Source organism: Cnephaeus nilssonii, assembly GCF_951640355.1.
Source record: "Cnephaeus nilssonii genome assembly, chromosome: 11".
Classification (NCBI taxonomy): Eukaryota; Metazoa; Chordata; class Mammalia; order Chiroptera; family Vespertilionidae; genus Cnephaeus; species Cnephaeus nilssonii.
The window spans coordinates 92,210,862-92,237,977 of record NC_137082.1 but is presented as its reverse complement, the minus strand read 5'-3'; the positions used below and the strand labels follow the sequence as shown (position 1 = coordinate 92,237,977).

Genomic DNA, 27,116 nt, shown 5'->3' with positions numbered 1-27,116 from the left:
CTTCTCTCTTCAGGCCTCTCTCTGGGCCTGATTCGCAGCCCCCTCAGCAGTCAGTGTGGGGTCACCGTGCCTGCAGCCATAGCAGTCAGTGCTGGGTCGCCACGGCAACCCAGCGCTGATTGCAGGACTGACTTCCAGTTGGTCGAGCCTCTGGTCATTGTGGATGCGACGGACCCAGGGTTTTTATATATTAGGATATATATAGATTGATTTTAGAGAGGAAGGGAGAGGGAGAAAGAGATAGAAACAGCAGTGATGAGAGAGAATCATAGACTGGCTGCCTCCCGTACGCCCCCTACTGGGGATCGAGCCCACAACTCAGGCATGTGCCCTGACTGGGAACTGAGCCGTGACCTCCTGGTTCATAGGCCGATGCTCAACCACTGAGCCACACCGGCCGGGCAGCAATGAGTTTTAGAAAAGGCCAGAAGGCAAGTCCGGGGTGGAAATCACTGTCCTCTTGGTCCTGCACTAAGTAACGGGGAGATCTCTGCAGAGTGCAACACACAGCCCTCCCTCCCCGTGACCTTCTCACAGGGCCCTGGCTAAGCGGCGGGCCTGGCCCTGACCTGCAGGAGATTTGCAGCGCATCCGGGGACAGCCCCACGGCGCTTTCAGGCCTCACCCGGCCCCTGAGGCCACGTCGCTACGCTGGTCACAGGGAAAAGCGTTAGGTCATCGCATGCACGCACGGATGAGTTACCTGGACTCGGGGTACTTGGTGAGCGTGGCCAGGCTGCTGGTGTACATGTGGCCGCCCACGTCGATGTGGACGGGCGCATTGGACTTGGTGAGCTGGGCGGGCGTCGGGATGCCTTGGTTGTTGAGCGGAGACGCGGGAGATCTAGTGATCAGGGGTCTGGACATATTGGGCCGGCTGTCCTACGGAGAGAGAAGCAGGTTAGACACGCGTTCTTCCTGCAGGGGCGAGAGAGGGAACACACATCATGAGGAACACGCCGGCGATGCGGGCCGTGAGGCTCACCGGGCCATAACACCTGCAGGCGCGCACGTCTGTGAGAACAGGTGTGAGAAAAGCGAGCTCTGTAACGAGGGATGGCGTCCAGGCTCAGAACCAAGGAGATGGACGCATGCTCGTCTCCAGTCCTCCTGAGCTCCGGCCAGTTCCACGCCCGAACCCTCGCACTTCGCGGCTGGCAGCTGGCACGTGGCGAGGCACGACTCATCCCAACAGAAGAGCTAACCGGCACTTAACACAACACACACCACATACGTGAAATATGGATGTTCTACCCCTCACTTCGCAAACTCCCGTAACTCCATGCCCTCGAAGTGAGTACAGACTTCCTAGCACCTGGTCCCACAAGGTGTTTCCTTCCATTTCTATTTTTTAAATTATCATTATTATTTTAAATGTATTTTTATTGATTTCAGAGAGGGAGAGAGCAATAGAAACATTAATGATGAGAGGGAATCACTGATCGGCTGCCTCCTGCACGCCCCCTACTGGGGATGGAGCCCACAACCCGGGCCTGTGCCCTGACCAGGAATCGAACCCTGACCTCCTGGTTCACAGGTGGACACTCAACCCCTGAGCCGCGCCCGCCGGTGGAAAGGTGCTCTTTGGGAGAGTGAAGCTCTCCATCCTGCCCATGGAGACTTAGAAACATTTGAAAATGGAGCCCTATGGCCTCTGCTCTTGGGGGACACGTACTCCCTGACTTCCTGTTAGAAAGTGTCCCCCCACCCCTCCTGGTCCTAACCGGCCATGGCCGCCGCGCCTGGAATAGTTTTCCGATTGGACACCGCCCCCCCCCCCCCCCCCCCGCCCCGGGTCCTGCCTGCGGGGCCGGGCGAACGGGCAGATTGCAGGGTCAGTGCCGGTTAGACGGTGACCTCCCGGCGCAGCCTCGCTGCCAGGCCTAGCCGGGAGGGGGAGGCGTAACTGATCGGCGGCAGGGCTCCAGGTTTCTCGGAATATGTGCCATGGACATCGTAAATCATAAACGTACGGATGCCGCTGACTTTGAACATGAACCCGGGGTTCCTCCGCTGGGGTTGGGAGGGGCCTGACCTGAGCGCAGGGCCAGTTTCTTGCGTCTGTACATCAGGGTGGTCACCCCTCTCCCTCCCCCCCCTGCCTCTGCCGCCACATGGCACCTGAGCAGGGACGTGTGGCTGCTGCCACCGAGGAGCTGAGCTTTTAATTGTAATGAATTTACACTTTAATTTAGGGGGCCACGTGCAGCTGGTGGCTGTTGCCCCGGACAGCACCGTAAACGTGGCTTGAATCTGTGTTACTACATGAAGCCCACAGCATGGAGAACATGGACTCATCACCCCGGGGACATGGGGGGACGGTGGTGTTTGAGAACTGCATACGAATGGCCTATGACCCACACACATGTGCCTCCCTCTCCCCTTCAACATCGTGTCCCCCTTCACCGAGTTTACGAGAATAAAAGACACGAGTGGCCACACAGTGAGGAGAACGATGAGGCGCCACGGCACCCGCGGATCTCACTGAGGACGTGCGGGCGAGGCCCAGGCCGCGTGGTCCGTCCCACGGAATGACGGACAGCAACGCGGACCTGGGCGGCCACGCTCCGATGCTGGCCCTGTGGGTGCAGAGCGCCGGGCCTGTGGGGGTACTGACTGCGACGGGGTGCAGAGCGCCGGGCCTGTGGGGGTACTGACTGTGATGGGTGCAGAGCGTGGCCCGTGGGGGGCGCTGATGGGGACGGGGACGGGGTGCAGAGCATAGCCTGTGGGGGGGGGGGGGCGCTGACTGTGATGGGGTGCAGAGCGCCGGGCCTTTGGGGGTACTGACCCGGACGGGGTGCAGAGCATAGCCTGTGGGGGGCGCTGACTGTGATGGGTGCAGAGCGTGGCCCGTGGGGGTTGCTGACCGAACGGCGGGGCCGGGGGGGAGAGCTCAGCAGCTCTAAACCTTGATCTGGGGGCTGAAGAGCTGTACCCACATTATTCACTTTCCCCCTGAAGTCTACTTAAGAAGAAAATAAACCAGAAATAATCGTAGAGAAAACTCCTCCAATCAAAATGCTTCACTCTTCAGACACTCACTTAAGCGTGTGTGAAATGCGCTTTGTTTGAAAGCCAGAAAGACGCTCACATTTCCCTCATCGGAGTCAGCAGATGTGACTACAGAGCTCTGCCGTGACACAGCGCCTGGAAGGTTCTCTCCGTTCTTCCCCATGGCTCCGCTGGGGGGTTTCCCGGCTCCTGGGTGGGTTGTCAGCAGCTGCTGCGAGCCTGCGGCCTCCGGTGGCTGATCCGCCCCTCACCCCCCAGCAGACAGCGGTGCCAGGATGTGGCCGCAGGCAGCGGGGAGAGAAGCTAATGAGAGCGGCCCCCTAACGCCGCCGGCCGCACGCAGCCCGGGGCCCTGCCCACACCACGCCGGGCTCACGCTGTGAGTGTTAACGACTTTATTTGTTAAGAACGTACGCCCTGTCTTCTGTCAGGCTTCACGATCGAGTTGGACTATATTACCTCTTTCGCTGGGAAAAGCAGCAGGTTTCTTAGGGATCTCTCCAGAAAAGCACGCCAATAGGAAAAGACGCGCCTGTATAATCTGATGTTGTAATTCATATCATTCGATCGAGCAGCGAAGGGATTTCATACCAACCCTAACTTCCCCGCAAATTTCAACCTGGTTTAAAGCACACGTGCACACACGTGCACACACGCACACACACACACACACACACACACACACACACACACACTCAAGGAGCACCTGTGCAGTGCGGGCTGTCTGAGCAGAGTGCTTTGATGAACTCTGTTTGCTGACAGCTGGCCAGCCATTCAGCGGGGGCGGGAAGTGTGGCCCTCGGGCCGTGTAAGCCCCGGACCCTTCGGTCTGGCCCTGCCAGGGCACGGGGGGGGGGGGGGGGAGCTGAGGAGATGTCTGGCCGCACAGAGCAGGCCTCTTTTGAAGCTGATCATGGTGTAGGCCCGCGGATGACGGGATACACCCAAATGGCCCCTGGAGGAAGAAGGCTCCCGCCCTGGTTTAGGGGCGCAGACTGTCATCCAGTCTCGGAGTCCAGGGCCTGCCCCCGTGGCGATTCGGGGTCGCCTGGGGAGTGTCATCTCAGGGCCCACAATCCCGCTGGCCCCAGCGGAATGGTTTTGTAGAAAAACATCACGTGACCGACCGCACGACTTCATCACTTAACAGGACTCTCAGCCGCAATGTCCATGAGTTTCGCGAGAGGCCTCATTTGTTTCTCCCTTCACTCAAGTACGCATTGGGCTCCAAGCAGGTGGCAAGCTCTCTGGTCTCTATTGACTTTAAGTAGCAGAACGACCCCGAAGAGAGAGAGAAAAATCTCCTCTTATAACTGCACACGAGTTAAAAAGAATGAGAGGCCCAGCAGGGCTTCAAAATGTGTGAGGACTGTGGGTCTGACTGACTTGGTCAGCGGAGGATGAGAATGAGGGGTCTCCTGAGCACCCACACTGGACCCCAAGTCTTCCATCCACTCTATTCACAGGGGCCCTTCACACCCACAGAGCCCACTGACTCCTCACTCACGTTCACAGAGCGCGGGCACTGGCCTTGCAGCCCACACAAAATTCATCCAAAGTGACGTCATCCCCAAACCCATAGAGTCTGCTGACTCTTTTAAAGAGAAAAAAAATTTTTTTTTATTGACTTCAGAGAGGGAGAGGGAGAGATAGAAACATCAATGCTGAGAATAACGGATGGGCTGCCTCCTGCACGCCCCCTACTGGGGACCGAGCCCGCCACCCAGGCATGTGCCCGACTGGGAATCGAACCGTGACCTCCTGATTCATAGGTCGAGGATCAACCATTGAGCCACACCAGGTCGGGCCCTACTGACTCCTCACTCACATACTCCTAACAAGCGCGGGCATGTGTCCCGCAGCCCACACAAACTTCATCCAAAGTCACGTCACCCCAAACCAAACCCCGGACGAGCTGAGATGGGAAAGCATGTAACATACGACTGAAGAAGGGCTTCTGCCCAACGAGAGGAAAGCAAAACACTTTTTAAGGAAAAACAACTTTCAAAACATCCCGTGGCTGGCGGTCGCCTGTACCGGGCACCTGGCGGCACGGGAGAACGCGCCCTGGGTGCTGGCATCTGAAGGCCTGGCTCCGGCTCAGGCTCAGCCGTTGGGTCATCTTGAAGATGCTACCAAACCCACCGGACTCGACTTTCCTGACCCCTAAGACAGGGGCGGATCCTCCCCCCACACGGCGGCGACGCGGCAGCGAGAGGAACGTGTGTGTGCAGGCGTGCGACCCAGTGCCGGGCACAGAGGACCAGGGGTTCCTTCCTTCTGCACGTGAAGAGGGACACGCGACAGACCAGGAAACCACACGGACAGACGAGGCGTCACGGATCCAGGGAACGTTTAAAGAACCCGAGGAGGTGCGATCCGGGGGCGGGAAGGACAGCGTTTCTCAGGGATCACAGAGCACGCTGTGCGGAACGGACACATTCTGACGGCGGGAGGCTATGTGCTCTGGACAGAGCGAATGAGAGGAAGCAGAGAATTACATCATCACAGCAGGCTCCGAAACAAAACGGCCTTGAGCCGCATTGGTTTTTCTTTTCAGATCAAAATCCCAATTTCACAGCTTACGACAAACAGAAATCACACTCGGAGGCTTGTGCCCAGCCGGTGTGGCTCAGGGGTGAGCGTCGCCTATGAACCAGGAGGTCACGGTTCGATTCCTGGTCAGGGCACATGCCCAGGTTTCGGGCTCGATTCCCAGTGGGGGGCATGTAGGAGGCCGCCGATCCATGATTCTCTCTCATCACTGATGGTTTTTTTTTCTTTTTCTTTAAAAAAATATTTTATTGATTTTTTACAGAGAGGAAGGGAGAGGGACAGAGAGTTAGAAACATCGATGAGAGAGAAACATCGATCAGCTGCCTCCTGCACACCCCCTACTGGGGATGTGCCCGCAATCAAGGTACATGCCCTTGACCGGAATGGAACCTGGGACCCTTGAGTCTGCAGGCCGACGCTCTATCCACTGAGCCAAACCGGTTAGGGCACATCACTGATGTTTCTTTCTCTCTCTCCCTCTCCCTTCCTCTCTGACATCAATAGAAATATATTTTTAAAAAACACACAAAAAACGAGGAGGCTTCAAAGTTGTTTCAAAAATGCCTGTGTTAATGTAATCGCAATGACTTCCTAACCTTGAACCACACAAGGTCGCTGGTCCTACTACTGCTCTCCAGGCCACGCCCATGCCCTGCGGGGGGAGTGAGAACCCCCGGGGGCCTTTCTGTTCTCAGTTTTCTTAATGAAAACCTATGGGATGCTCCCTCAGTAGATGACCAAGCTGGGACCATGAACACGATGACTGTTTGCCAAAATTTCTCGGCTTTGAATGTTTTCCCAAAACTTGGAGAAAAAAAAAAAAAGAGAGAGAACATTTTGATAGAATTCTGCTCTGTTTTTTATAGCTGAATTCATTTTTAAAGTAGATTTCTTGGATATTTTAAAATGTACTTAAAACATCACAGAGGGTTTTTATTTTATTTTTTAAAAGAAGTTTTCTTTTTAATCCTCACCTGAGAATATTTTTTTTGGTGTTTTTTTTTTTTTTTTTTTTTTTTTTTGAGAGAGAGAGAGAGAGAGAGAGAGAGAGATCAATTAGTCGCCTTCCACACACACCCCGACCTGGATTGAATCCGAAACCAACTCCAACCAACTGAGCCACCTGGCCAGGGCCCTCCCTTCCCCCTCTCTCTAAAAATCGATGCAGACACATCCCCGGGTGAGGAGGAGAAAGAAAGTAAAACACAGCATTGAAGCGAAAGCGTTCTCTGCTGCCGTCCTACAGGCACAGGCCGTTTTCGCACAAGTCTGCGTGGCAACAACGAAATGTTCTGGAGTCAAACCCACCAAACCTACGGGGTGGGGCAGGTGACGATGTGACAAGCCAAGGTCGGTTTTGTTCCGATTCTTTTGGGCTTTCCAGGGTTGGACGTTTGTTACCTCTGAAATATTCTGAAGTGCATTTTTGAAAAGGAGAAGACTTATTGCCCAATTCGATCAACGAAGACACACTTGGCACGCTGCTCTCTTTCACCTTCACCACCAGAGGCCTGGTGGACATTCGTATGTGAAGGGTCGAATGAAGACAGACAGAAATAAACCTGAACATGCGGACAGCACTTCTTGCCCTTGTCTTCCTGCAGAGAGGACGTGTGCGGGCCGGAGGATTAAACGGGCCCCGGGGCACGCGAGCTCATGCTCGGCTGACACGGGAGTCTCCGGGGTGGCACTGAACGACAGGGCGGCATCTCTGATGGCACACGCCCGGGGGCTGTCTGGCCGTCTGGCCCTCCCTGGCCCCTCGGCTCCCAGATCTACACCCCAGCAGAGCGAGGGGGTGGCGCCCTGCCCGCACCTGCTCGCCGGGCCGCCGGGCCCACGCACGGTGGATGGGAGCGCCAGCAGCCGAGCTGGCCCTGGAGCCCGCTGAGCCCTCAGAGGCCTCCTGGCTGAAACCAGAACCCTCCGCACCCTGCGAAGCATTATCGCCTCCGCGGAGCGGAAGCTGGCTCCGGGCGAGGTGGCCCGGCCTGTAATGACCCGATGATGGATGTGCGGTGACATTGCGCTGGCCGGCCGCGGGGCACCGGCTAGGGTTACCTCTCCCCGCGGCCGCCGGGCTCTGGCTTTCACCAGGAAGGGACGGATCTGCCTCCGGCCACCCACAGGCCTCCCCCTGGCCGGCCCCGCCTGGGCAGTGGGCGCGCAGAAGGCAGGAGCCACGCAGGGAAGTGACCCCCCCCAACCCCCCCCCCCCCACACACACACCACAGCCACCAGGCCCTGCAGCTACTCCTCTAACTGCCGTCCCAGATGTAACTACCGGACACATCTGCCTCTCAACGGACAATAAACTGGACGGACTGGCTTCTCGGACGTGGCCATAAAAATTCCTCGTCCAGCCGTGTCAACAGCCAAATGCCTGCTGCCCTCAATCGCATCCCTGGGAGCAAACCCCCTCGGAAGAGTCTCAGGTGCCCACTGGCTAGCTCAGTGGTCGGCAAACTCATTAGTCAGCAGAGCCAAATACCAACAGGACAACGACTGAAATTCCTTTTGAGAGCCACATTTTTTAAACTTGAACTTCTTCTAACGCCACTTCTTCAAAATAGACTCGCCCAGGCTGTGGTATTTTGTGGAAGAGCCACACTCAAGGGGCCAAAGAGCCGCATGTGGCTCGCGAGCCGCAGTTTGCCGACCACGGGGCTAGACCTTTTTGCATTAAAAAAAATAGTAAAAATGAAGAGACACAGGTTTGTAAACACACTGGCTCCCTCTAACGCGCACAGTAGGTGTGCTCAAAAGCGCGTGTGCGCTGGTTCATTCGTTCAGCAAATGCTGGTGGGTGCTGGGCTGCCGGAGGGAGTTGAGAGTCGAACCCGGGAATGAGCCACGTGCACAGTGAATTCCTGCTGACGAGATCCCCACGCAAATAAACATTTTTATTTTATTTTTTTAAAATATGTTTTTATTGATTTCAGAGAGGAAGGGAGAGGGAGAGAGAGACAGATAGAAACATTAATGATGAGAGAGAATCATTCACTGATCGGCTGCCTCCTGCACGCCCCCTACTGGAGATGGGGCCCACAACCCGGGCCTGTGCCCTGACCGGGAATCGAATCTTTATCTCCTGGTTCATAAGCCGATGCTCAACCACTGAGCCACGCCGGCCGGGCCAAATAAAAAATTTTTAAATCAAGTTCTGCTTTAAGTGCTCTGAGAAGTATTGATCGGCATTGCTAAGGGAATCGTGTTGGGGTCAAAGAGTCACTTGGCATCGCAAGAAACACACTCTTCCTGGTTTTGTGAATCCAGGGCGTGTTATTTTTAAAGACGACAAACCTATATTTGGGCATTCCACATCACAGGCCGGCACTCCTAACTCTGACCCAATTACCTTTTAAAGAGGAGAGAAGCCGCCGCGCTTCTCAGGGCGCTGACATCGATGGAGGTTTCTAAATTCAGACACGGTTTCCCGAGGATTCGAGAAAACAGAGACCCGCGCTTTCTGGTGAGCTATGGGGCCTGGCAAACGATTTCACCGCCCCTGCCAGCCTTCCCACGCAGAGCGCACGCCATCGCGCCCGTTGGTCCGGAATGCTTTTTCGGTCCTGATTTCTCACAACGCTGTGATTTTAAAAGTGTAAACCACAGAGGTCCAAATGCCTTAAGAAAGGTAGCGTTTTAGGAGGTCAGAACTGGAATGGGGAATTCCTTTGGGAGAAGGGGGACCGTCCTGAAGTGAAAGGCATTCCGAAAGGGTGAGAGGGGAAAACACACAAACACCCCAAAAGAGCCGGCATGGAGCTCTCTGGGGGCCGACGAGGAAGAGCGCGTTCTAATCAGCACGGCCTGGGCCTGCCTCCGGACGGGGGTGGGGGGTGGGGGGGGCAGTGGTCAGTGAGCTCGGAGCTCAGCGCAGACGGCCTGCCTCGGAGACCCCTCACTCACCCCTCTCCCTGGAGTGCTGTTTGCTGTTTACCTCGCGCACTGTTCTAAGATGCTAGGATGGCCTGAGAGCACCTCGTTCCCCATGTCCCTCCAAAATAGAAAAATGTTGTTCAGGGGATAAGAACGGGTGCTTTCCAGTAACGTGAAGGACTTCTTATCGGCAGAATCAGTGTCACCTTTTCAAAAAGACCTGCTGAGCAGTAAGACGTCGGAGGGTGAGGGACGTGGTCTCCGTGTGCACACAGCAGACCCGGCGGGGGGGGGGGCAGGGGGCGTGTGTTGAGAGCGAGCCACAGGGCGAAGGCTCTGCCCACAGGGCTCCCTGGGAGGCGCCTGGTGCTGGGAACTGGACAGGTGCTCAGAGACCATTCTTCTGGCTGTTGGGGTCATTCTGGTTCACTTTTTATTATTAATACATTTTTATTTATTTCAGAGAGGGAGAGGGAGAGAGATAGAAACATCAGTGATGAGAGAGAATCACCGATCGGCTGCCTCCTGCACACCCCCTACTGGGGATCATGTGCCCTGACCGGGAATCGAACCCTGACCTCCTGGGTCATAGGTCGATGCTCAACCACGGAGCCACGCCTGCCGGGCTCTTTGTGGGTCTTAGTTACCTCAGTCCCACCTGAAGCACATGACCGCCCGGCACCGGTATGTCACCAAAGAGGAGGTGTACCAACAGGCTCCCGGCTCCAATCCAGGACGTGACCACAGCGGGGCTGCCTGCGGGCGCCTGTGGCCAGGGCCCCGGGAGGCCCTGCGGGGCCGCGGCTGAGCTCTGGGCCCGTCCGAGCACCCGCTTCGGGGATGCTTCGGGGGGTCACTGACAGACGGACTTCCTGCCTCGGACCAGGTGGGAGGGGCCGGCGCTGCGAGCACAGGTGAGGGCGGAGGCCCACGAGCGAGCGGCAAGGCCAGCAGCCAGGCCCCCCCCCCCCGGTGTTCACTGCACGGAGCTTTCCTTTAGAACATTCACACGAGAGAGACATCTGCGTCCTTGGAGCACGAGCTTAAAATAAACACCAACAAGAGCGAGAAAAAACACAACCACTTTTCCAAGACCAACCTGAGTGGCAAGAGAAGTGTGGCATAAACATGGGAATGCAGCCCGGCCGGCGGGGCTCAGGGGTGGGCGTCGACCTGTGAACCAGGAGGTCAGGGTTCAATCCCGGTCAGGGCACAGGCCCGGGCTGTGGGCTCCGTCCCCAATGTGGGGCGGGCAGGAGGCAGCCGGTCTGTGATTCTCTCTCATCATGGATGTTTCCATCTCTCTCCCTCTCCTTTCCTCTCTGACATCAATGAACATTTATTTTAAAAAAGAAAAGAAGAATAAAAGCAGGAAAGGAACAGAAAACAGCCCAAGGACAGAGGCTGTGAAGAAACGAGAAAACGAAAAGGGACGAAAGAGGGGGAGGGAGTGCGGGGGGGGGGGGGGGGGGGCGGGAAGGCACAGGATGTGGAGGGCGATGGGAAGAGCAATCGATGGGAAGGAAACATCCAGGAGAGACGGGAAGTGTGTGTGTGTGTGTATGTATGTATGTATGTGTGTGTGTATGTGTGTGTGTGTGTGCTGGGGGACAGGGGACTAGCTCAGCTCCTCCTTTTCCCAGCACCTGTCCCCGGGAGCCCAGGAGGTCCGGGCAGTGCCCGCAGGCCGCCCACAGCCTCCTTTGCTCACTCCACAGGAGGCTCGTACCCGCCCCCCACGTGGGAGCCCGGGGGGTTCGGGGAGGCTCAGAGCGTCCTCCAGGTCCCGCCATCTGCCAGCATCTTCCTGATAACAAACCTGAACGCCCCTCAATGTCTGAAGACGGGGGCGGGGGGGGGGGGGGGCGGGCGAGGAAGGCAGCCTGATTTCTAGAGAACCACGCAGACCCTGACCCCGATGGAAAGTTCACAATCAGGAGCTCACAGACAAAGGGTCCCGGCCTGCGGGGCGGAGGTGCCGGGCATCAGCGGAAGCCGCAGATGCAATCAGGATGGAGTCAGTGGTAAGCGCACCCCAGTTATTCCCCCCCGCCCCCCAGTACTTAATGAACTCTGTTCTGACTTTGGCTCACAGCGGAAGGGAGTGAACGGCTGGGACGCAGGGCAGGCTCTACAGCCCAGTAATTGAGGGCTCTGATGTCCAGCGATGAGCTCAGCGGCTGCTCCCCTCGGGCCGGGCGGGAGCCTTCTCCCTGCCAAGGGCCATTGGGAGGTTTATAGCATCATCACAGGCCATGCCCAACTACCCACTTAACCATCAGCCTGCCCTACCGGCCGACAGTTCACTAACTCCCCCCCCCCCCCCGGGCCTTGGCAGGGCCAGAACAAGTGATTTGGGGGCCTCACGTCCCCCACCCCTGCTTAGGGCAATGGCCCTCCACTGCCCTTTGATTTGTTACCTACCCGTCCCACCCGTCAATCAGAAAGAAAAACACGCACATCCCCGGGGTTAACAGGCACAGTGTCAACTAAGGAAAATTAAAGCCTAGGCCCGTGGGGGTTTGTGGACGTAAACACCCAGTCCTTCCCTGAGGAGAAGCCGGCCCGTCCCGCTGCACAGAGACCCGGGTGCGAGGGGCCTGTGTGCGTCCGCCCTCCGAGAGGCAGGCAGGGAGTGGTGCTGTCCCTGAGGCTCAAAAAAAGGACAAGGCGGCCAACCTCCCCCTCTGCACCTCTGGGGGATGGACCGTCTGGGGCTGACTCTGAGCCCCCTCCCCCTCTGCACCTCTGGGGGATGGACCGGCTGGGGCTGACTCTGAGCCCCCTCCCCCTCTGCACCTCTGGGGGATGGACCGTCTGGGGCTGACTCTGAGCCCCCTCCCCCACTGCACCTCTGGGGGATGGACCGTCTGGGGCTGACTCTGAGCCCCCTCCCCCTCTGCACCTCTGGGGGATGGACCGGATGGGGCTGACTCTGAGCCCCCTCCCCCTCTGCACCTCTGGGGGATGGACTGGATGGGGCTGACTCTGAGCCCCCTCCCGCTCTGCACCTCTGGGGGATGGACCGGATGGGGCTGACTCTGAGCCCCCTCCCCCTCTGCACCTCTGGGGGATGGACCGGCCGGTCGGGGGTGGGGGGGGAGGGCTGGCCAGCACCAGAGTCAACCCCCTCCAAGCCCAACCCAGAACGGAGGGTTTTGGCAATGCCATGCGCTCAGAATCGCCCCTGGAGATCCAGCCGAGGGCGGGCCCGTGGGTGGCCCTGTGACTCGCTCCCTGGACCCCAGGGGCCAGCAGAGCCTGGCACTGCGTAGCACCAACCAACGTTGGCCGGGCAGCTTCCTACTGAACGCCCGGAGGACGAACGGTGGGTGCTCCCGGCTCCCTCTCCCACCTTCCTCCACACGGGCCTCCCGTCTCCCCGTGACCATTTAAGGCCCTGGATCCACCGCCCCGCGGGGACAGGCGCGGAGGGGAGACCAGACCCTAACGGGGTTCAGAGGTGCAGAGTGCCCCCCGGGACGGAATTCACAAACGTCACTCAGCAATACAGCCGCACGCTGACACACACGGAGACAGAGAAACGTCACGGATAAACGGGTGGGCGTTTACTCTGTAACGAAAGGACCACTTTTAAGCGAAGGGAAATGTTGTATGTGGTCATCTTACGAACTGCAGCTACACTTCATAAGTCCTGTTTGGAAACACATGACGAACACGTCAGCAGGGGCTTGCACGGGCAGAATGAAGCCGTGAGCCCAGGGCCAGGGCGCCGCCTTCAGTCCCGGGGCCACCGCCTGCCTGCGGCCCGGTGCCTCAGTTTCCCCATCTGTCAGATGACCGCGAGAATGCCTTTCATGATTATTGTGAAAAATTGGTAATTCATGAAACAAGGTAGAAAGTTACAAAAAGCATTTGCCTAGTGCCCGAAATAGAACTGAGAAAAAAAGTAAGCTATTATTTTTAGTGATGGTTTTAAAGATTTTACAAATGATCATTGCTATCTTAAAATAATGTAATGGTTATTTTAAAGGGCTATTTACAACATACCAGTTTATACATACACTGAGTGGCCAGATTACTATGATCTCTGAACGCATAATAATCTGGCCACTCAGTGTATATCCTATATAATAAAAGGCTAATATGCAAATTGTCCCCTCGACCAGGAGTTCAACCAGCAGGCAGGCCGGCCAACCGCCCATGTCCCCTCCCCCTGGCCAGGCTGGCCGGACCCCACCCATGCACGAATTCATGCACCAGGCCTCCAATATATATTCACTCTACTGCTTATGTAAACTAAGTCTCAAAATTAATTCCATCGCTGGGATGACTTTACCTGCCCCCAATGTACTCACTATCCAGTTCCCTGTAGGGCAGTGGTTCTCAACCTTCCTAATGCCGCAACCTTGTAGGCTCTACAGTCTTAGGCTCTACAGTCGCGACCCACAGGTTGAGAACCGCTATACACACACACACACACACACACACACACACACACACACACTGCGTGGCCAGATTATTATGCGTTCAGAGATCATAATAAATCTGGCCACTCAGTGTATATTGCTCATCCGGCCATTCTTGTTTTTTTTTTAAATTTTTATTGTTGAAAGTATCACCTACGCCCTCTCCCCCCCACCCCCCCCACGGGCCCCTTCTAGCCCGCCCCGCCAGCCACTCTCCTTTCCCGAGTCCCTGTCTCCCAGCGGTTCTGAGCGTGCGTGAGGTCCCGGCCTATGGTACGCGGCGTGGTACACGGCTCTGTCCAAACACAGCTGCCCTCCTGTCCGCGGGCTCCGCATCCCCAAGTTCAACCAGCTGTGGATTGAAAGCATTCTTTTCAGCCCCCGGTGGGGCGTCTGCAGACGTGGAGGGCTGACTGCGTGCGTGGACACACACCGTTTTACACAGGAACTGCGCGCACAGGCTTTGGAGCCCATGGGAGAGGGGTGTCCCGGACCAACCCCCCACGGACACTCAGGGATGATGACTGTACCCAGCAACTTCAACTCTGCAAGTATTACCTTTACCATCGAGAATACATCACACACGTTATCGGATATACACGTGTATCCACAAACTTCTGATATTGTTCATCACTGAAAATAATAAGCAGTAAATACATTTTCCCTGCTTGTACTTTATTCTCTAATCTGTTTACACTGTACAACTTCTATCTCAACGAAGACAGTGAATAATTTGCCAAACTTTCACGACTATGTTAAGTCTTACAAGTAGTATTTTGTGTTTTTTTAAAATATATTTTTACCGATTCAGAGAGGAAGGGAGAGGGAGAGGGGGATAGAAACATCAATGATGAGAGAGATTCATTGACCAGCTGCCTCCTGCACGCCCGACACTGGGGATCAAGCCTGCAACCCAGGCACGTGCCCTGACCAGGAATCGAACCCTGACCTCCTGGTTCATAGGCCGATGCTCAACCACTGAGCCACGCCGGCCGGGCTCAAGCAGTGTTTTTAACAGAACTTCAGAAACTCCTGACTCTAATGATGGCCTGGCCACTGCTCAGACCTCCCTTGTGGATGGAGGTGCCGTCAGAAATACGAACGCCCCTCTGTCCTGAGGTCTGGCGGAGGACAGAGGGGCCAAGGATGAACCCGGTGGGAGGGGTGCTCAGACAGCCACGCCCCGTTTCTGAGCCAGTCCGGCATTTCATGGGCACGCGTTCTGCTGAAACACAAAGGCATCCTGAGTCTTTGCGTGTGAAAAGGCACGCACGGGCCTCCTCCTGGAACCCTGACCCAAACAGAGACCAAATGAAGCTCATAACGACGGCACTGGACTTCCTGGGCTGTCTGTCACCACCTGGAGGTGATCTGAGTCCGAATATTCACTCGACTGCTTATATAAACTAAGTCTCAAAATCAATTCCATCGCTGGGATGACTTTACCTGCCCCCAATGTGCTCACTATCCAGCTCCCTGGAGGGCAGTGGTTCTCCACCTTCCTAACGCCGCGGCCCTTTAATACAGTTCCTCATGTTGTGGTGACCCCCAACCATAACATTATTTTCGTTGCTACTTCATAACTGTAATTTGGCTACTGTTATGGATCGTAATGTAAATATCTGTGTTTTCCGATGTCACGACCCACAGGTTGAGAACCGCTAGCAGGGTCGCCTAAGACCATCGGAAAACATGGCTGACGGTGCGTGTTGGGCAGAAAGGGACCCTGCACCCGACTCCTCCCAGGGAGGCCCAGGTCAGATGCCTCTGCCCTCGCCCCCATCCCCCACGGAGGCCAGAGGTCGGAGGTCGGAGGTCCGGAGGAAGAACTCCTGGTGAAATGCTTAAGGAGGAACAGGGGACCCGTAGAGGGAAGAGGGAAGCGCCCATTAGCCGGTGAGCCGCAGGCATGTTAAAACACGCACACATGGAGTCAGGGCCCAGACCTGCGTCCCCCAAACGCCCACTCCCTGGTCCTGCACCCTGTACCCTACGTGCCCGTCCCCCTGACCCCTGTACCCCCTACGTGCCCGTCCCCCTGACCCCTGTACCCCCTACGTGCCCCGTCCCCCTGGCCCCCTGTACCCCCTACATGCCCCGTCCCTCTGGCCCCTGCCAGCACCCCTTCTCCGCGGCCTGTGAACATGCTCGCTTTGTGGGGTCCTCGTCTAGCCTCCCACTACGACTTCCAAGCAAAACCACCCGCCCGCAGCTTCAATGATCCGCTGTAAACTGGCGACCTCCCACTCAGCCTCACCAAAGCAGAATGCACCCCGTGCCCCCCCCCCGCAGCGGCCCCTTTCTAAGCAGCACCCCCTTCTCCCCATCCACTACCAGAGTACCCCCCCGACATCCAAGCCACGTCCTGTGGGTCCCACCGTCTCCCTCCCCCGGCTGCCGCCTTAGTCCTCAGACACCATGGCCCACCCTCCTCTAGCTGCTCTGCAACCTGGGCCACATGTCCACAGGAGGGACTTGGAAAAAACCACCACGCTGCCCGCCCTCCGCGGCGACAGGCCCCTCAGTGCCCACGCTGCCCGCCCTCCGCGGCGACAGGCCCCTCAGTGCCCACGCTGCCCGCCCTCCGCGGCGACAGGCCCCCTCAGTGCCCACGCCAGGAGGCGAGGCCTGAAACTGCCCCGCACCTCCACCCCCGGGGCTGGGTGGGCCCTGCAGGTCTCTCCCCTCCCCCGTCCCTCTCTCCAGGACCTGACCACCAAGGCGAGAGCCTCTGCTCTGGGACATTCTGGAAGAGCCGCGCTCTGTCCTGTCTGCCCTGCGTGCTGCACTGCCCTCCGTCCACCACGGCTCGCAGGCCGCCCGCTGCCCTCCGCTCGCTCCCGGGCCTTGAGGTGAGAACAGAGAAAGGGCCCCGAGGAGGAGACGGAGCAAGAGAAGATGGAGACAGGCGGGCTGCCTCCTTCCCTGGCTGTCCTTGCCCTCGCACGCACGGCGTGTTTTCCCAGTTTAAAAGAAAAGGAACCCACGGAGGTTGTGCTTAAACCAGCCGCACCCACGGAAGTTCCCCGACAGCGCGGCACCCCGTGAGCGCGGCCTCAGGTGGCAGCGCCGGGACGGTCCCAGGGCCGGAGCCGTGATCCGGTCTCAGACACGTGCAGCGGGATGAGGACCAGGCGCTGCTACTTCCCATGCATGGATGCTGTGTCCTCACATGCATGCCATCAACCCGGGAGAGCGAGACGCGGCCAAATCCCCATAGAACCGAGGCAGACGGCTGGGCGTCAGAGGAACTCTTCCCGGAACCCAACTGCCAGTACAACACCGACCCCCTAAAGCCGGCTCCTTCCCTGCGAAACCCCACGGCGCACGCTGCTCGTGTGATGTGAGCAAACACGCATGCGGGATGACCCCGTGGGTGGCAGCAATGGGCACCTCCATAAAGGGCTTCTCCACGTGGTGCGGGGGCTGGAGGTTGAGCCAAGGAGAGGGAGGAGCCAGGGCTCGGGGAAGGAGAAAGGAAAGGACGCCTGAGGGGCTTGCGGGAGGCGGTGAGGGTGCTGGTCCAGACCTGAAGCGCCGAGGGGCTGACGCCCAGGCCCGGGGACCCCAGGCGAGCCCATCCTACACCTGCCCCCAGCCCCGAGGGCACACCTGCCAGCCGCCCACCCCTGTTCGAGGGCTCGGCTACCCTCGCGGCGTTTCAGGAGGCTGGGGACCTGCGTGGGCGTGTGCGACTCCCGCTGTGTGCTCGGAACCAGCGGGAGAGAACACGTTAAGGTGGGGCGCACAGTGAGAACGAGGCTCCGTCCGCACCCTCCCACCCTCAGGGCTAAGCACAGGGCCAGGCACACCGCAGCTGTGCAACCAAGATTCAAGCCAAGTGGCTCCCCCGTATGTGCTGTCGGAGATTTTATCTCCAACCTCGACACCTAAAAACTCGTGTGCATTTTTTCAAATGAAGGCTAAACACTTAGAGGCTTTCTGCTCAGGGCTAAGCAGGCGAAGAGGATAAACCAACCTGAAAATATGATCATAGCCCTGGCCGGTGTGGCTCAGTGGACAGAGCGTCGGGCTGCGGACGGAAGGGTCCCGGGTTCGATTCTGGTCAAGGGCACATGTCCAGGTTGCGGGCTGGATCCCCAGAGGGGGGCGTGCAGGAGGCAGCCGATCCATGGTTCTCTCTCTTCATTGATGTTTCCATCTCTCTCTCCCTCTCCCTTCCTCTCTGAAACCAATAAAGATACTTTTAGAAAGTTATTATAAAATATTTGTGTTCTTTCCCAGGCACTGACAACAAAGCAGCGGGCAAAGGAGGCACCGTCCCGAGCACGGACTTTTGTGGAGAACAGGACGAACAGAGTCACGAACACGGTCTCACTCTTAGGAACACCCCGCCCGCCGGGCGTTTCTGACGGGCTAGTCTGCACGCGGCAGACACAAGACGCAGTAAAACCCCTCTGTGAGCGGTGTCACCGTCTGCTCCCTGCGCTGAACGCCTGAAACTAAGATGTGTAGGGCACCTGTGACTGAAAAAAAATTCCGAAATTATTTTAAAAAAAGATAAAACAGCCCGGAATCCATTAGGAAGTTTCAATCACAGGTTGAAATACATTGAGTCAGAGTCATTACTTTATACATCACAGTCAACTCTTGTAAAAGATATGGTGTGTGTACACACACACACACACACACCAACGTATACACACATGGCCACATGTATACAAACATACACGCGTCCTTAAAACATGTAAGTTCCAACCAGAAATGGCAGCAGACCCTGCAGGCACGCCGCGTGTGTGAACTGGACACAGGCTGGCCCGACAGCGTATCGAGGACAAACAGGGCTCGGAACCCGGATCGCCCTCCGTGTCAACGCGGCCGTCTCGTCGACAAACATTTGATTTGTCAAAAGCTGAAGGGCAGGCATTTTCGCCAGGAGTTTGGGGCACAGGGACGCTCAGGTCTCCCCGGAGCCCCTGCCGGGCGGCCGGTGAGGGGTGGGGGTGACTTCATCCGCCGACCAGCCCCAGGGGGCCAGGACTCCGCGGCTCCCTCCCCCCTGCTCACCTCGCTCCTTCAGCATCACACACCATCACACACGGACTCAGCGTTTCACAAACCAGTGCCCCTTCGTCAGTATTTCCTTTGGATTCCACCGACACCTTCCCGGCCTCCTTTCAGGGTGTGTGTGTGTGTGTGTGGGTTGGGGGGGGGGGCGGGGGGACCTCGTGCCTCTCCCTGGAGCAGCATCAGGCTGAGTCCACCGAACCAAGTCTGACGGTCACACAGCACCCCGCACAGCCGGCACGGGAGGAGGCCAGAAAGGCGCGGGCCTGGCATGCGGGCCGGTCCGGCTCTGGGCCGGGCCCTGCGGCTCCATCTCTCCTCCCACGACCTCGCCCGCCGGCCCAGGCGCGGGCTCAGGTGCCAGCCACGCCCGTGCATCCTCGCCTCCCCCTCCCCGGCCTTTCAGCAGGGAAACGCTCGGCCCGGGAGCTCGGCCCAAGGCGGCCGCCTGGCCAGAGGAGCAGAGGCGGCCGGTCACGGCTCCGGCGGCCGAGGGTCCCCGCCGAGCCTCACGGGCACGGCAATCGCGTGGGGGGCCACTGACCAGGAGGAGGCCGCAGGTCAGTGGGGGGCGCCACCCAGTCCTTCCGTCTTTTTATTTTTAATTTTTATTGATTTCAGAGAGAGAGGGAAAGGGAGAGAGAGAAACATCCATCATGGACCGGCGGCCTCCTGCACGCCCCCTACTGGGGATGGAGCCTGCAACCCGGGCCTGTGCCCTGACCGGGAATTGGACGGTGACCTCCTGGTTCACAGGTCGACGCTCAGCCCCTGAGCCACGCCCGCCGGGCACTTCCGTGTGTTTTAAGGGTACTCTGGTTCGTGTGAGTGTCTGTCCGTGAGAAATGAGAACGTGGCTGTGTTCTAGGCTGGGTCGTCAGTGACCAGCACACAGTAGGTGCTCCACAACGCCGGTTGGAGGAGGGGGCACGGGAGAGACCGGGACCCGTCCTGGGTTTGCCATCGTTCCTAACTGTGCTTCCTGGGGCGGGCGCCTCCCTCTCCCCAGCCTGCAAGACTGTATGGGGATCAGACGGGCTTGTGTACACGCAGGGTGTACAGGAACATGTGACATGGCGCTGAGGCCCACGACAGGCCACCCTGATAGCCCACAACGGCACGCTGATTCCTTTGAATTCAAGGTACCTGACCAGCACCCTGTGCGGAGGGCACCCTGGCCGTCCCCGTCAGTCTCTGCAGTCAGAGCTGATGGCCTCTTTGCTAATTGACTGCTTTGCTTAAACCCCTCCCTGGGGGCACCCACAGGCCTGGCCCAGGTCCCTTTCTCGTGAGCACCCACTTTCTCTGTCCTGTCAACTTCTCCCCAGTCTATCGCTTACTTGCCTACAAAGTTTTCAGAGCTGCCGAGTTCTCCCGTTTCTTCGAGCCGCATGTTCTATGATCTGAGCATCCTATACGGTCATTCTCCCGTGTGCACATGATTAAGTTGTTTTTTTTTCTCCTGTTAATCCAGTCTTGTATTAGTTTTATTACTTTATTACTAGTCCAGCCGGTGAGAACTACAGAAAGGCAAATGGGGGGTGCGTCTCTCCCCACCCCAACAATATGTGTTAGCTGCTGGCATGCCGGGGGGGAGGCATGCTTCAGGAATGAGACTACACGTGTAGCCCCAATACCACGCAACAGGTGGAAGGCTAGTAATCTGATTACTGTTCATACTTCATAACGCACATACTACGGACTGACCTCATCGCTGAACAAGCGGGTATCCCGTAAGACTAACATGCGCACGATCTGATGATCGCTCTGTTGAACAGCCTTCTATCTGTCAAGCAGAGAGAGTGACGAGAATGACGTAATCTCTCTCGCAGCAGCACCTAACAGAGCACCACTGTTTGAGGCAAGACATTGCCGGAAAGTTCCACGTTCTTTATTGCATCTGGATAAGATCTTCCCTGGCTGTCAAGTGGCCACGAGATGTTTTAAACACTATTTGTTGAAAAAAGAAATCCCTGTCACTTATAATCTGCTCATGTGTATTGCTTTTAATGATCAATGCGTAAGAGATCCTACTTGTGTATTCCCTATCATTAAGATACTAGAGGCCTGGTGCACGAAATTCGTGCGTGGGTAGGGTTCCTAGGCCTGGCCGAAGGTCAGGGCCAATCAGGTTCCCCACCTCCCTGCCTCCTCCTTCCCCCATTCCCTCAGCTCCCTGCTGCCGCTGGTTGCCCACCATGTCCCGTGCCGCCCACTGGTGGCCAGCACATGTCATAGCGAGCAATGGAACTCCCATTACCCCGGTCAAACTCCTAAGGGGATACTTTGCATATTAGCCTTTTATATATATATATATATATATATATATATATATATATATATATATGTTTGTTTATTCAAACAAACTTAGAAATTTGGGGATTCACTGGTATCACAACATTCTAATGAAAACGGTAACTAAAGAGACCAATTCCACTGTTGATAATCAGAAAAAAATCACATTGTATATTTTTTAATGACATGGATACTTTTATTGAACACTGAAGACATTAACACTTATGTCATTTCAACCATTTCTGTTTAAAATCTACTCGTTAGATTAGTCCCAAAATTAGTCCTTTCAATGTTTAATATAGAGTATAAATGATCCTCCTCATGATAATACTGAGGAGCGAATAAGAGCTTGAGGATATAATTTTATTTTTATATTTAGTGAATGACACACTGGCCCCAAGAGGGGGGCTTAGAATTTAATATGCATTTTCCTCTAAACTTCAGTTTTTATTATTTGCCTTTTGATCATCATCATTTTTTTCTTCCCACAGATGTGGGATTTCCTACTGATGTCTTTAGCTATTTCCATTCTTTCGCCTGTGTTTATAAAAATGCTGTGAATTTGGGATCCCCTGTCTTAGCTTTAAAAGAGAAAACTGAGGATCAGTTGTAAATTTGTGGTGCTGTTTACTAGTCGGAGCCCTGCATCGGCGCTGGTTCACTTTTCCTTTAATTACGGCCCCCGGGGACGGGGAAGGACGAGGGCCCTGCGGGCATGTCCTCCATCGCCCAACAGCCAGGGAGGGACCGGGGACCGTGGAGCCGCCACCTGCGCCCACGAGGCAGCCCAGGGCCTCCGTCTGCGCCCAGACCAGGGCCTCCACCCGCGCCCACGAGGCCGCCCAGGGCCTCCGCCTGCGCCCAGCCCAGGGCCTCCGCCTGCGCCCAGACCAGGGCCTCCACCTGCACCCACGAGGCCGCCCAGGGCCCAGGGTCAGCACGGAGCCCCCGCAGGGAGGGTGCCTGGAGCAGGCTTCATATCGGAAAAAGAACCCAGGTGACGCCAGCGTTCAGCCCCTTCGTCCTGAGCAAGTGCCGGCCCCGGAAGGCACTTGTGGTCCCTGTTCTTTCCCGACACACAAACCGTGTCCGCCCCGTTCCTGGGAAGCCTGAGCCCAGGCGTCTCCACCTTCACGTTCCAGCTGAGCCGGCGAAGGCCCGGCCCAGCCGGGGAGCTGTCCCTGCCCCCTGGCAGCAGCCTGCGAGGGCCACTGGCTCTCCTTGGTGGGCGGGCATCTCAGACCCCTCCCCCCTCACTCCGCCCACACTGTGCACCGAGCATCACAGGCTCCCCACCCGTCAGGGGTTGTGCTTCAGGGCTTGTCTGCCTCCCGACAAGACTGTGAGCGAGTCTCCAAGGATGCACCCCACCACCCACCTCTCCCAGCCCCATCCCCAGGCCTGTGTCCATGTCCCATCACCCACCTCTCCCAGCCCCATCCCCAGGCCTGTGTCCGTGTCCCATCACCCACCTCTCCCAGCCCCATCCCCAGGCCTGTGTCCGTGTCCCATCACCCACCTCTCCCGGCCCCAGGCCTGTGTCCGTATCCCATCACCCACCTCTCCCAGCCCCCGCCCCAGGCCTGTGTCCGTGTCCCATCACCCACCTCTCCCAGCCCCATCCCCAGGCCTGTGTCCGTATCCCATCACCCACCTGCCCCAGGCCTGTATCCGTGTCCCACCACCCACCTCTCCCAGCCCCATCCCCAGGCCTGTGTCCATGTCCCATCACCCACCTCTCCCAGCCCCATCCCCAGGCCTGTGTCCGTGTCCCATCACCCACCTGCCCCAGGCCTGTATCCGTGTCCCATCACCCACCTCTCCCAGCCCCACCCCAGGCCTGTGTCCGTGTCCCATCACCCACCTCTCCCAGCCCCACCCCAGGCCTGTGTCCGTGTCCCATCACCCACCTGCCCCAGGCCTGTGTCCGTGTCCCATCACCCACCTCTCCCAGCCCCATCCCCAGGCCTGTATCTGTGTCCCATCACCCACCTCTCCCAGCCCCATCCTCAGGCCTGTATCCGTGTCCCATCACCCACCTGCCCCAGCCCCCGCCCCAGGCCTGTGTCCGTGTCCCATCACCCACCTGCCCCAGCCCCCGCCCCAGGCCCGTGTCTGCGTCCGCCATCCACCTGCCCAGCCCCTGCAGAGCGTCCTTAGCGGGAAAGCAGGGAGAGCTCTGCGGACTGGGAAGCAGACCCCGGTGCCTGCGGAATCGGTTGCTCAGGGCACGGCCCCAGGCCGGTGTGGAAGGGTGCGGGGACCGAGGCCGCTCAGCATCCCTGGGCCTCTGATGGGAAGGGATGTGCCCGCGGTTCTGGCTCCTCTGGGCCGCCGCCCGCACTCCATCTGAGATCGCGGGCATCCGCAGCCAGCCCCGCTGCCTTCGGGGTGGGGAGCCGGCGGCCACCGGGCGGGCACCCCGTGCACGGCGGCCTTCCCGGGCGTCTCGGTGTGAGCGCCACGAAAGGCGGACGCTGCTGACCGGGCACGGTGTTGCCTTTCCCCCTTTCCTCTTCTCCTGGCGCACGTCCGGGTGGGAACGTGTGGTCTGGGCGAGGCCCACGCGGTCCCATTTCTCAGTGACACACACCTGCAGCCTCCAGGGTTCCCTGTGCGCAGCCTGAACCAGGGCAGACCCGCTCCTTCCTCTCTGACCTGCCCACGTCTCCCCATGCGATTTCTCCGAACTCTCGCTAACGTCCTCCTCGCCTCCAAATCCCCCCCCTCCTGGCGCACAGCAGGTGCCCGATACGAACAAACGGCAGTCTCCTTCCCCTGGACCGCCCCTTCCATGGTCTCCCACATCCCCAGAGGCGGTTCTGAAGTCCATCCCTTGATGGTGAAACGCCGGGAACAGACCCTATGAGTCCATGATCCTGTTCAAAAACTTAAAAATAACCTGCGACCCGTACCTGGAACTCTCCCGTCCCCCCTTGCCTCCTAACACAGCCCGGCAGGAAAACAGTGAACGCACCAGCTCTGTGGACGTCCCACTGGTGATCATACAAAACCAGCATGTGAACGAACACCACGAAGCCGGCACCCTCAGCTCCCTAACATCTTACCGTGCTTGTGTCTACGCCTGCGTGTTTCCGCAGCAACACGTTTGTGAACTGCTACCTCACATCAATGGGATAAGTATTCTACCAGTCTCTCCTTCTGGAGTAGAAAACCATGAGGTGTGTGTTCAAGATGGGACATGGGAAATCTACCCCCGCGTGGTTTTTGTCAGAAAGAATGTCACAAAGTGGAAAATGACATTCCAGATAAGCTGCCTTAATAAAATGAATAGCATTATTAATCAAAGCGATGAATTATTAATTAACAGCATTAAAAGCCCACGAAGCTATCCTATTAGGGCTGCAGTGGCTGAACACTGTGCCTATTTGAAGGGCAAACTAAATTGGAGGGGATGAGTCCTGCAGCGTCCTGTCCATCACTTCTGTTCCGTAAGAGACCACGCCGCGGCATAAGGGGGTTCCGTGGTCAGCAATGCTGCTTCCAGCACCCACCAGTGACCCGGATTCTGCGGTCTATTCAAAGCACATATGAGCACACACCGACTCTGAGTGGAACTCCTGTTGCCTCGTATCATCTCCAAGACAAAGTCACGAATTGGAAAATTACCGCCCAATTAGGCCTCAGGGAGCAACAAATACCACAACACAGGATCTCGCCAAACACAGGCCCTCCTCCCAGAACACGGACATTAGACTTCACCACAGTAATTGCTGTAACAACTGTCCTCATGTTTTAAGACCCCAATATTATGGCTGCTCGCTCAGTCCCAAACCGTTCCAGATAAAACCTAATCTCTTGTGAAAAGCCTCTGATTTCATTCTAATGTCACTTCTGTGAATCCGCTGGAGTCTGGGCCGCAGCTGTGCCCACCGGCCTCCCTCCACCTGCAGCACCGGCTCCTCGAGGAGAAGCAGGAGCCCTGAGCCAGGGGTGGACCAGGGCCGCCTGGGCCGGGCACGTGCAAATCTTAGAGAAAAGCGGAGGAGAGGGCAACGAGATTTGGGGTAAATTAAGCACCCACAGGGCGGGCCTTCTGACGTAACTGAGAGGGCGGGGCCCGGGGGAACCAGGGCGCCTGGGGCTCCTGGGAGTCCCCCTCTATTAGGAGAACATGGACGCCCCAGGAGAAGGACCAGATAGTCCCAGAGAAGGAAGACTGAGACCAGGGCTCGTGCATCAGACCAGGTGTTCTCGCACCCCTATGTCCACAGCAGCACAATTCACCATAGCTGAGATTTGGACACAGCCTAAGTGCCCATCAGCAGAGGAGTGGATTAGAAAACTGTGGTACATCTACACAATGGAATACTACGCTGCGGTAAAAAAGAAGGACTTCTTACCATTTGCAACAGCATGGATGGAGATGGAGAGCATTGTGCTAAGTGAAATAAGCCAGGCAGAGAAAGATAAATACCACATGATCGCACTCATTTGTGGAATCTAATGAACAACATAAACTGATGAACAAAAACAGATCCAGAGACAGAGAAACTTCAATCAGAACGTCAAACCTCAGGGAAGTGGGGGTAAGGGGGAGAGATCAACCAAAGGACTTGTATGCATGCATATGAGACTAATCAATGGACACAGATAACAGGGGGGTAATGGGGGAATAAGGACACATATGTAATACCTTAATCAATAAAGAAACTTAAAATAATAATAATAATAAAACACACACAAAAACCATTCTGTGCTAAGACAATGATGTGACAGAAAACGTTTTTAACGCACTTTTCAAATCGCAACTCATGAGGCCCCGAGGACCACAGACCCAGGCCTGGCCTCTGTCCCCGCTGACCGAGGGCCGCTGGGCCCAGGGCAGCCCGGGGCCCACTGAGTCAGGCCAGGGTCTGGCTGCTCTGGACGGTGATGAGACAGGCTCCTCAGCAGAGGCAGTTACAGGCCCCAGGCCCAGCAAGGTCCGGACCACACACAGCCAGACGGAGACGGGTCCAACAGCAAAAGCACAGCGCACCCTCCAACAGCTCGGGGCTGAGCTGCGGGGCCCGCTCCGTGCGGACCGTTTCCAATAAAGACGGTAAATATATCTCCTCTGATGACGTCCTTACGCACACGTGCTTTTCTCCAGCTTACTTCATTGTGTGTAACACAGGTAACATACAAAATGTGTTCATCGCCTGCCTATGTCATCAGTAAGGCTTCCAGCTAACAGCTGGCCATTAGTAGTGAAGTTTTTTGGAGAGTCAAAAGTTACTCATGAATTTTTGATTGTGGAGGGAGGATGAGGGGGGGAGAGAGATGCCCCTAACCCCCCCGCATTGTTCAAGGGTCAATTATATTCTTTTCTGTTTTCTGCTTTTTAATTTTATTCTGTGTGGGTTTTTTTTAGTTAAATATAGTTAGAGATAGAAACATCAATGATGGGAATCACTGATCAGCTGCCTCCTGCATGTCCCACACTGGGGATCAAGCCCACAGCCCGGGCCTGTGCCCCAACCAAGAAGCAAACCGTGACCTCCTGGTTCCTAGATCGACACTCAACCCCCGACCCACACCGGCTGGGCTTTCCCTGAGTCTTAACGCGTTTTCTCTTCTTACGCGGCGCTAGAAACACAGGGAAGGCAGGGATACGAGTCTGTGATGTCACCTTCTCCTCGCTGCGTTCTTTTATTGGAACAGGGGATAAGAACCTTGGAATCAACAAACCATGGATTCAAAAGCAGAGGCTCGACATGGTGGCCCACCAGGTGCCAGGCCTGAAGGGAGTGAGCCAGCACCCGTTCACCGGGGTCTCCTCCGTTGGAAAGTGGAAGTAACCACCTGAACGCCTCGAAGGGCTGAGACCAGAGGCCACTGCTCATCCAGATGTTCTGTGCGCGCCAATCGCCTGGGAATCTTGTTAGACTGGGTTCAGGGGACAGA

General features: G+C 56.9%; 1 protein-coding gene across 3 annotated transcripts in view; it reads right to left on the bottom strand.

Annotated features, from left to right (window-relative positions):
- KCTD1 (potassium channel tetramerization domain containing 1) overlaps positions 1–27,116 on the bottom strand; it is a 136,678-nt gene that overhangs the window by 29,070 nt on the left and 80,492 nt on the right. For all 3 annotated transcript variants that reach the window (XM_079784487.1, XM_079784488.1, XM_079784486.1), the window contains exon 2: positions 704–882. In XM_079784487.1, coding sequence (XP_079640613.1) covers positions 704–882 — 179 coding nt within the window. The remainder of the gene's footprint in view (positions 1–703; positions 883–27,116) is intronic.